This window comes from Colossoma macropomum, unplaced genomic scaffold (assembly GCF_904425465.1).
Source record: "Colossoma macropomum unplaced genomic scaffold, Colossoma_macropomum, whole genome shotgun sequence".
Taxonomy (NCBI): domain Eukaryota; kingdom Metazoa; phylum Chordata; class Actinopteri; order Characiformes; family Serrasalmidae; genus Colossoma; species Colossoma macropomum.
Window position 1 is genome coordinate 467,501 of NW_023495965.1, and position 12,482 is coordinate 479,982.

Here is a 12,482-nt window from a genome sequence, read left to right on the forward strand (position 1 = left end):
ACGCGACGCAGACAGCGAGCCAGAGGTGGAGAAGTTTCTCAGGCCGCTATGTTTAGTGTGATAAACTCACTGTAATGCACAGCCTATCGTGGCTTATTGCTTTATTATTTTATTTTTATTTTACCTTTATATAACCAGGCTAACTCACATTGAGATTAAAATCTATTTTAAAAGGGAGGCCTGGCCAAGAAGACAGCTCACAAAACAATCAGCAGAGAAACTATTTATAACACTATTTGTAACACATCATGTTAACAATTCATAATGCATAATAAGCAGGGCTACGTGCATTTTAACAACATTTATAGCCGTATTTATAATGTTTTTAATGCATTATAATAGATGTGGTATTTACAGAAAGTGAACAATATCAAACCAGCCTAGGGCAGATCTGACATGCAGCACACGTTCAAACACTCTGCTGTACTACAGTGTGTTTTTATCGATGTTTAGAGCTGATTCGTTTATAAGAGAGAGTAAATGTAGCACTGATAACTAGCGTCTTAGTTAAAGCAGCTAATTTCCTCTCACAGCCCAGTTTATACAAAAATGTTCCCTTTTTTCTCCCTTTTTTATTGAGTGTTCACTTAAAAAAAACAAAAAACAGGGACTGTGCCTCACCCACAATACATTAATATGATAATTAGCATAGCACATTAACAAGGGTTACAGGGCAGGAAACAAACAAAGCAGAAAAACATCAGTGTCTGAGCGCAGAAACACGCTCTGGTGGTAATTTAGTGGATAAACAGCCTTGTTCTGGCCTCTTTCATCCAGCCAAATGTAAATGAGCTTAAAACCACGCTAAGAGGCCAACAGCGCTGGTAATTATCCCAACTTACAAAAATTTCCCCCCAAACCCCACAAAAATAAGCTTTAAAAACTTCTCTTAGCAACGATTTACCGTTTGTAATGTTTGGGAAATAAATAAATGCCCTCCTGTTCGGAATAAACAATGCGGTCCCCAGCTGGCGCCTCGCCGGAATCTTTTAATCATTTTATCTTTGAGCTGTTTGCGCCCTCCCGCCTGCTGCTGCGCTTAAGAGAAAAGCGCTCGCTTTGAGTTTTCGCTCTTATCCGAGCTGAGGATGCGCATTCGAGCCAAGTTAGAACAGACCGGGCGAGCCCTACAGCGGCAATTAACGGGGAATTTATTAGCGTACATATGGGGGACGGGACGGGACGGGACGGGGGCGTGAAGAGAGGCTGAGGAAGCTCTCCGTTTAACAAGTAAAACTCATTTGGAAGGCGTAGATATTTCTTAATGAGGTCCACAGGAGGATTGGAGCGACGAACAGCCTCTCACTGTATACATCTGATCAAATATCCGATTTAAAGTAGGCGCACAGAGCTCTGCCAATTCATTTAAAGCGTCCATAGCTAGAAAATCAAATTGTTTGTGCTTTATTGAAATGAAATACTAAAAAAGATCCGCCTGCTCTCAATTTATATCAGGTGTGATGTCACTATATGACCACCCATTCAGCCTACAGCAATGTAACCCCACCCATGTAGCCTATAGCAGTGTAACCCCACCCATGTAGTCTATAGCAGTGTAAACCCACCCATTCAGCCTACAGCAATGTAACCCCACCCATGTAGTCTATAGCAGTGTAAACCCAACCATGTAGTCTATAGCAGTGTAAACCCAACCATGTAGTCTATAGCAGTGTAAACCCAACCCATGTAGTCTATAGCAGTGTAAACCCACCCATGTAGTCTATAGCAGTGTAAACCCACCCATGTAGTCTATAGCAGTGTAAACCCAACCATGTAGTCTATAGCAGCGTAACCCCACCCATGTAGCCTATAGCAGTGTAAACCCACCCATGTAGTCTATAGCAGTGTAAACCCAACCATGTAGTCTATAGCAGTGTAAACCCAACCATGTAGCCTATAGCAGCGTAACCCCACCCATGTAGTCTATAGCAGTGTAAACCCAACCATGTAGCCTATAGCAGTGTAAACCAAACCTTTCAGTCTACAGCAGTTTAGCTCCACCCATTCAGCCAACAGCAGCTTAGCTCCACCCATTCAGCCTACAGCAGTGTAACCCCACCCACGTAGCCTACAGCAGTGTAACTCCACCCATTCAGCCAACAGCAGCTTAGCTCCACCCATTCAGCCTACAGCAGTGTAACCCCACCCACGTAGCCTATAGCAGTGTAACCCCACCCATGTAGCCTATAGCAGTTTAGCCCCACCCATTCAGCCTACAGCAGTTTAGCCCCACCATTCAGCTACAGCAGTTTAGCTCCACCATTCAGCTACAGCAGTTTAGCTCCACCATTCAGCTACAGCAGTATAGCGTCACCTGATCCTGAAGTGATATGGAGTGTTGTTACTGCAGACAGGGTCATTGAGTGGAAAGTGTGAGCAAATGAGTAGACGTTGTGCTATTCCTGACTGTCGGGAAGCAAATCATCACTGAAAGCCTTCTAAAGGAACCAAACAACTGATGAAGAGCAGCTGAAGTTCCTGAAGTGCAGGTTCCTAAGGGTTTAGTACCTGTGTAATCTAACCCTGACGTTCACCTTCTCATCATCCACGCTCACCTTGAGGTCACTCCCATTGAGGCGCATTCTGTTTATCCTGCGTCCACTCGGCCTGCTCGTATCAATCCAGAAGATCAGCTCCTTCCTGTAGTCGAAGTCTAGAGAGAGAACGTTACTGAGACCCTGCAGAGAGAGAGACAGAGAGAGAGAGAAAGAAAAGAAAAAGTTAGACAGAGAAAGAACGAAAACCAGTAGAGATAAAAAGAGAAGAGACAGAGAGAGAAAGCGAGAGAGAGACCGTTATTAAAAAAGCCATAAGCCACACAATAAAAACACCGTAATGATCTTTAACCATTTAAAATTCATATCTGCTGATGATCTAATTGCCTCGTTTCTCCAATAACACAACATTCTACCCTGCAGGTCATTAACTCAGTGACCAACATCTATCAAAACCTTCTAACTGAGCCAGTAATGACCCACGGCCTGTTTGATCAGATCACAGCGCAGTTTCTGATAAACAGACTGCAGTACCGGAGCATGGAGCCTGTACATCACGGTGGCCTTTGTTTTGTACCTGCATTAAAGCGACAGTTTGGCTTTTTGATTTTACCTGATTTGCTCCCTGATTTAGCATCCAGACCCACCACTATCACACAACACTACCTTGTGCTTTGAATAACTGGCCACTTTATTAGAAACACTCACCTTGTGCTTCCACTACCTGGCCAATTTATTGGAAACATCTACACTGTGCCTTGACTAACTGGCCACTTTATTAGAAACACCCACCTTGTGCTTCCACTCACTGGCCACTTTACTAGAAACAACTATCTTGTGCACTAACTGGCCACTTTATTGGAATCACCTACTTTCTACTTCTTCTAACTGGCCACTTTATTAGAAACACCCACCTTGTACTTCCACTATTTGGCCTCTTTATTAGAAACACCCACATTCTACTTCCACTAACTGGCCACTTTATTAGAAACATCTAACTTGTGCTTTCACTTACTGGCCACTTTATTAGAAACACCCACATTCTACTTCCACTAACTGGCCACTTTATTAGAAACACTCACCTTGTACTTCCACTATTTGGCCTCTTTATTAGAAACACCCACATTCTACTTCCACTAACTGGCCACTTTATTAGAAACTCCTTCCTTCTAGCTCCACTATATATGAGTATCACTGTAATATGAGTCGAGGTTTTAATTTAAAGCCTCTTTTTGATTAAAAAGATGTTTTAGGATCCTAAAATCTGCTCATGCTGCTGATGTCAGCGTCTCTCCGATACTGATGATGAAAATGTGAGTCTCCATATGCCGGAACATTTTATTAAAGCAGGACACACAAAGTTAGAGAGACCCCGCAGGCAGTAAAGTGAAGCTCTGGAAGCTCTCGGTGTCTCTAATGAGGCTGATCTGAGATCAGTGGCTCTCGGCCCATCTGTCCGTAACGCTGATGAAAGCCAGAGAGGGGAGGAGACGCTGCAGCGTTATGGTCATGTTTTAAGAAGCAGTGGTCTTACCTGCTTCAGGAGGGTGTAGTTTGACCCGTCCAGGCTGATCTTTCTGATCTCATGATGGTCAGCCAGAATCAGAAACGGCTCCTCCGCTGGACGCAAAAGAGAGAGAAAAGAAACACATGGTTCAAAAGGACCTTTACCTTTTGAAAAACATGATCAATCAGATGTTTCAAGTTCAAAACCTCTCCTTTGTTTACGTTGGCACGAAATGCTTTTGTGTACCTGTGATGGCTCTGCAGCTGTGCGGGTCAGCGTCCACTCTTTGGTATCCGTCCACACACAGGCACTTGAACGAGCCGTACGTGTTGATGCACTGCTGGCTGCAGGGGAAACTCTCCACACACTCGTCCACGTCCACACACGTCCGTCCATCCGCCTTCAGACGGAAACCCGGCCAGCACGTGCACTACACAGCAAAGTCGGACAACGAGAAATTACAGGGAGGAGAACGAGTGAGGAAACAGTCTGGATGGGGGAGGGCATGAATAGAGAGGGGCGTGGCTATTCAAATATATGTAGCTGGGTACCAGGTGGGAAAATACTGGGTTTGGGTGTGGCTATGCAAATACATGTGGGAGAGTGCCAAGTCTGATAACATTAATGATGGGCGTGGCCATTCAAATATACAATGCTGGGAGACATTAATGATGGACATGGCTATTATAATATAAGTGGCTGGATAACAAGTTGGAAAATACCGAGGATGGGCGTGGCTATTCAAATTTATGGGCAATGGAAGGCGTGGAAAAATGGCAGGTGTGGCCAAGGCCATGCAAATATATGTGGGAGGGGAATGAGTCAGGAATACATTAATGAAAGTATGGTCATTCAAATATATTGGGGAGGGGAATGAGTAGGAAAACAATAGAGATGGGCGTGGCCATTCAAATATATGCAGAAAAATAATGTGCGCTGCTATTCTCTGCAGACTGATGGAGAATGTGTTGTATATGGTTCTATAAAGCACCTAAAAGGGTTCTGCTATCGTGACAATGTCAAGCTGGTAACAGCTGGAGAACTCTTCAATCAAATCCTCACAGCAATGTTCCACCATCTAGCGTAAAGCTTCCCAGAAGAGTAGAGGCTGTTACTGCAGCACAGACTCACTATTAAGACCTTCATTTTAGAAGAATGTCTAGATAATCATTTTGTCCGAAAATGAATTCCACCTAAAAAACTTAAATATTAAATATTTAATCATTTTGATAAAATAACTTCTATTAATGACTCTAACGAAGGTGAGCTGGTTGTGGCAGAGCTGTGGAGGTTTAGCTGTGATAGTGACGGAGAGGAATGAGGTGAAATTCCAGCTCGGGCTGACAGCAGCAGCAGCAGAGTGTCCTTGGCTGTTTGAAGGTGTCTGAAAGTCGGAGTGTCACACGGCAGCCGTATCCGCGGTGACACGTGCCAAACTAGCCTGTCCTACCTGCCAGTCTCCCTCCAATCATACACTCCGCCTGTGTGTGTGTGTGTGTGTGTCAGAGCAGACTGTCCCAGCTGTCAGGCGGTCCGCTATTCACCAAAACAACAGCCCCCTCAATCCCTCTCTCACTGCTGCTGCTGTGTTCGGTTCATATGAGCTAAAGCTGATACAGTAAACAGCGTTAAATCCACGAGGAACTGCTTAGGAAACAATTCCATAAGAAAGGTGAACCCTGATTGGACGATCCTTTTGTTTACGCCCACTCCAGGAGATTGGAGTTTGAGGAGCGTGAAGAAGTTTCATTATCACTCTGGGAGCTTGTATGTGTCCAGATCCAGGAAGGAAATATAAATTTGTGTCACTGCTGTCCAGATCGGGGATAATGATGCTTCTCCTGACCGCAGTGCTGAGAAAACTGCAGCATCTGCCAGCAGCATCAATCTCAACAGGCAACCAGCTCAAAAAGACCACCGTACACACAACACAACTCAAACACAACACAACGACCAGCTAAAACTACTCTACACTCAACACAACTCAAACACAACACAACGACCAGCTAAAACTACTCTACACTCAACACAACTCAAACACAATATAACGACCAGCTAAAACCACTCTACACTCAACACAACTCAAACACAACACAACGACCAGCTAAAACCACTCTACACACTCAACACAACTCAAACACGACACAACGACCGGCTAAAACCACTCTACACTCAACACAACTCAAACACAACACAACGACCGGCTAAAACCACTCTACACACTCAACACAACTCAAACACAACACAACGACCAGCTAAAACTACTCTACACACTCAACACAACTCAAACACAACACAACGACCGGCTAAAACCACTCTACACACTCAACACAACTCAAACACAACACAACGACCGGCTAAAACCACTCTACACACTCAACACAACTCAAACACAACACAACGACCGGCTAAAACCACTCTACACACTCAACACAACTCAAACACAACACAACGACCGGCTAAAACCACTCTACACTCAACACAACTCAAACACAACACAACGACCAGCTAAAACCACTCTACACACTCAACACAACTCAAACACAACACAACGACCAGCTAAAACCACTCTACACTCAACACAACTCAAACACAACACAACGACCAGCTAAAACCACTCTACACACTCAACACAACTCAAACACAACACAAGGACCAGCTAAAACCACTCTACACTCAACACAACTCAAACACAACACAACAACCAGCTAAAACCACTCTACACTCAACACAACTCAAACACGACACAACGACCAGCTAAAACCACTCTACACTCAACACAACTCAAACACGACACAACAACCAGCTAAAACCACTCTACACTCAACACAACTCAAACACAACACAACGACCAGCTAAAACCACTCTACACTCAACACAACTCAAACACAACACAACGACCAGCTAAAGCCACTCTACACTCAACACAACTCAAACACAACACAACGACCAGCTAAAACCACTCTACACACTCAACACAACTCAAACACGACACAACGACCAGCTAAAACCACTCTACACACTCAACACAACTCAAACACGACACAACGACCAGCTAAAACCACTCTACACACTCAACACAACTCAAACACGACACAACGACCAGCTAAAACCACTCTACACTCAACACAACTCAAACACAACACAACGACCAGCTAAAACCACTCTACACACTCAACACAACTCAAACACAACACAAGGACCAACTAAAACCACTCTACACTCAACACAACTCAAACACGACACAATGACCGGCTAAAACCACTCCACATTCAACACAACTCAAACACGACACAACGACCGGCTAAAACTACTCTACACTCAACACAACTCAAACACAACACAACGACCGGCTAAAACCACTCTACACACTCAACACAACTCAAACACAACACAAGGACCAACTAAAACCACTCTACACTCAACACAACTCAAACACGACACAATGACCGGCTAAAACCACTCTACACTCAACACAACTCAAACACAACACAAGGACCAACTAAAACCACTCTACACACTCAACACAACTCAAACACAACACAAGGACCAACTAAAACCACTCTACACACTCAACACAACTCAAACACAACGACCAGCTAAAACCACTCTACACTCAACACAACTCAAACACGACACAACGACCGGCTAAAACCACTCTACACACTCAACACAACTCAAACACAACGACCAGCTAAAACCACTCTACACTCAACACAACTCAAACACAACGACCAGCTAAAACCACTCTACACTCAACACAACTCAAACACGACACAACGACCGGCTAAAACCACTCTACACACTCAACACAACTCAAACACAACGACCAGCTAAAACCACTCTACACACTCAACACAACTCAAACACAACGACCAGCTAAAACTACTCTACACTCAACACAACTCAAACACGACACAACGACCAGCTAAAACCACTCTACACACTCAACACAACTCAAACACAACGACCAGCTAAAACCACTCTACACACTCAACACAACTCAAACACAACACAACGACCGGCTAAAACCACTCTACACACTCAACACAACTCAAACACAACACAAGGACCAACTAAAACCACTCTACACTCAACACAACTCAAACACGACACAATGACCGGCTAAAACCACTCTACACTCAACACAACTCAAACACAACACAAGGACCAACTAAAACCACTCTACACTCAACACAACTCAAACACAACACAAGGACCAACTAAAACCACTCTACACACTCAACACAACTCAAACACAACGACCAGCTAAAACCACTCTACACTCAACACAACTCAAACACGACACAACGACCGGCTAAAACCACTCTACACACTCAACACAACTCAAACACAACGACCAGCTAAAACCACTCTACACTCAACACAACTCAAACACAACGACCAGCTAAAACCACTCTACACTCAACACAACTCAAACACGACACAACGACCGGCTAAAACCACTCTACACACTCAACACAACTCAAACACAACGACCAGCTAAAACCACTCTACACACTCAACACAACTCAAACACAACGACCAGCTAAAACTACTCTACACTCAACACAACTCAAACACGACACAACGACCAGCTAAAACCACTCTACACACTCAACACAACTCAAACACAACGACCAGCTAAAACCACTCTACACACTCAACACAACTCAAACACAACACAACGACCAGCTAAAACCACTCTACACTCAACAGAACTCAAACACAACGACCGGCTAAAACCACTCTACACACTCAACACAACTCAAACACAACACAACGACCAGCTAAAACCACTCTACACTCAACACAACTCAAACACAACACAACGACCAGCTAAAACTACTCTACACTCAACACAACTCAAACACAACACAACGACCAGCTAAAACCACTCTACACTCAACACAACTCAAACACAACACAACGACCAGCTAAAACTACTCTACACTCAACACAACTCAAACACGACACAACGACCAGCTAAAACCACTCTACACTCAACACAACTCAAACACAACACAACGACCGGCTAAAACCACTCTACACTCAACACAACTCAAACACAACACAACGACCAGCTAAAACTACTCTACACTCAACACAACTCAAACACAACACAACGACCGGCTAAAACCACTCTACACTCAACACAACTCAAACACGACACAACGACCGGCTAAAACCACTCCACACTCAACACAACTCAAACACAATATAACGACCAGCTAAAACCACTCTACACACTCAACACAACTCAAACACAACACAACGACCAGCTAAAACTACTCTACACTCAACACAACTCAAACACAATATAACGACCAGCTAAAACCACTCTACACACTCAACACAACTCAAACACAACACAACGACCAGCTAAAACCACTCTACACACTCAACACAACTCAAACACAACACAACAACCAGCTAAAACCACTCTACACACTCAACACAACTCAAACACAACACAACAACCAGCTAAAACCACTCTACACACTCAACACAACTCAAACACAACACAACGACCAGCTAAAACCACTCTACACACTCAACACAACTCAAACACAACACAACGACCAGCTAAAACTACTCTACACTCAACACAACTCAAACACAATATAACGACCAGCTAAAACCACTCTACACACTCAACACAACTCAAACACAACACAACGACCAGCTAAAACCACTCTACACTCAACACAACTCAAACACAACACAAGGACCAGCTAAAACCACTCTACACTCAACACAACTCAAACACGACACAATGACCGGCTAAAACCACTCTACACTCAACACAACTCAAACACGACACAACGACCGGCTAAAACCACTCTACACTCAACACAACTCAAACACAACACAACGACCGGCTAAAACCACTCTACACACTCAACACAACTCAAACACGACACAACGACCAGCTAAAACCACTCTACACACTCAACACAACTCAAACACAACACAACGACCAGCTAAAACCACTCTACACTCAACACAACTCAAACACGACACAACGACCAGCTAAAACCACTCTACACTCAACACAACTCAAACACGACACAACGACCGGCTAAAACCACTCTACACTCAACACAACTCAAACACGACACAACGACCGGCTAAAACCACTCTACACTCAACACAACTCAAACACGACACAACGACCGGCTAAAACCACTCTACACTCAACACAACTCAAACACAACACAACGACCGGCTAAAACCACTCTACACTCAACACAACTCAAACACAACACAACGACCAGCTAAAACCACTCTACACTCAACACAACTCAAACACAACGACCAGCTAAAACCACTCTACACTCAACACAACTCAAACACAACACAACGACCAGCTAAAACCACTCTACACTCAACACAACTCAAACACAACGACCAGCTAAAACCACACTACACTCAACACAACTCAAACACGACACAACGACCGGCTAAAACCACTCCACACTCAACACAACTCAAACACGACACAACGACCAGCTAAAACCACTCTACACTCAACACAACTCAAACACAACACAACGACCAGCTAAAACTACTCTACACTCAACACAACTCAAACACGACACAACGACCAGCTAAAACCACTCTACACTCAACACAACTCAAACCCAACACAACGACCAGCTAAAACCACTCTACACTCTACACAACTCAAACACGACACAACAACCAGCTAAAACCACTCTACACACTCAACACAACTCAAACACAACACAACAACCAGCTAAAACCACTCTACACACTCAACACAACTCAAACACAACACAACGACCAGCTAAAACCACTCTACACACTCAACACAACTCAAACACAACACAACGACCAGCTAAAACTACTCTACACTCAACACAACTCAAACACAATATAACGACCAGCTAAAACCACTCTACACACTCAACACAACTCAAACACAACACAACGACCAGCTAAAACCACTCTACACACTCAACACAACTCAAACACAACACAGCGACCAGCTAAAACCACTCTACACACTCAACACAACTCAAACACAACACAGCGACCAGCTAAAACCACTCTACACTCAACACAACTCAAACACAACACAACGACCAGCTAAAACCACTCTACACACTCAACACAACTCAAACACAACACAACGACCGGCTAAAACCACTCTACACTCAACACAACTCAAACACAATATAACGACCAGCTAAAACCACTCTACACACTCAACACAACTCAAACACGACACAATGACCAGCTAAAACCACTCTACACACTCAACACAACTCAAACACAACACAACAACCAGCTAAAACCACTCTACACACTCAACACAACTCAAACACAACACAACGACCAGCTAAAACCACTCTACACTCAACACAACTCAAACACAACACAACGACCAGCTAAAACCACTCTACACACTCAACACAACTCAAACACAACACAAGGACCAGCTAAAACCACTCTACACTCAACACAACTCAAACACGACACAACGACCGGCTAAAACCACTCTACACTCAACACAACTCAAACACGACACAACGACCGGCTAAAACCACTCTACACTCAACACAACTCAAACACGACACAACGACCGGCTAAAACCACTCTACACACTCAACACAACTCAAACACGACACAACGACCAGCTAAAACCACTCTACACTCAACACAACTCAAACACGACACAACGACCAGCTAAAACCACTCTACACTCAACACAACTCAAACACGACACAACGACCGGCTAAAACCACTCTACACTCAACAGAACTCAAACACGACACAACGACCAGCTAAAACCACTCTACACTCAACACAACTCAAACACAACACAACGACCGGCTAAAACCACTCTACACTCAACAGAACTCAAACACAACGACCGGCTAAAACCACTCTACACACTCAACACAACTCAAACACAACACAACGACCAGCTAAAACCACTCTACACTCAACACAACTCAAACACACCGACCAGCTAAAACCACTCTACACTCAACACAACTCAAATACACCGACCAGCTAAAACCACTCTACACTCAACACAACTCAAACACAACACAACGACCGGCTAAAACCACTCCACACTCAACACAACTCAAACACGACACAACGACCAGCTAAAACCACTCTACACTCAACACAACTCAAACACAACACAACGACCAGCTAAAACCACTCTACACACTCAACACAACTCAAACACGACACAACGACCAGCTAAAACCACTCTACACTCAACACAACTCAAACACAACACAACGACCAGCTAAAACCACTCTACACTCTACACAACTCAAACACGACACAACAACCAGCTAAAACCACTCTACACACTCAACACAACTCAAACACAACACAACGACCAGCTAAAACCACTCTACACACTCAACACAACTCAAACACAACACAGCGACCAGCTAAAACCACTCTACACTCAACACAACTCAAACACAACA

General features: G+C 44.0%; 1 protein-coding gene across 1 annotated transcript in view; it reads right to left on the bottom strand.

Annotated features, from left to right (window-relative positions):
* lrp1ba (low density lipoprotein receptor-related protein 1Ba) overlaps window positions 1-12,482 on the bottom strand; it is a 333,352-nt gene that overhangs the window by 79,947 nt on the left and 240,923 nt on the right. Inside the window, exons 56-58 of the mRNA XM_036564311.1 lie at window positions 4,249-4,432; window positions 4,030-4,115; window positions 2,556-2,678 (exon numbers count right to left, since the gene is read on the bottom strand). Of these exons, the coding sequence (XP_036420204.1) occupies window positions 2,556-2,678; window positions 4,030-4,115; window positions 4,249-4,432 (393 nt within the window). The remainder of the gene's footprint in view (window positions 1-2,555; window positions 2,679-4,029; window positions 4,116-4,248; window positions 4,433-12,482) is intronic.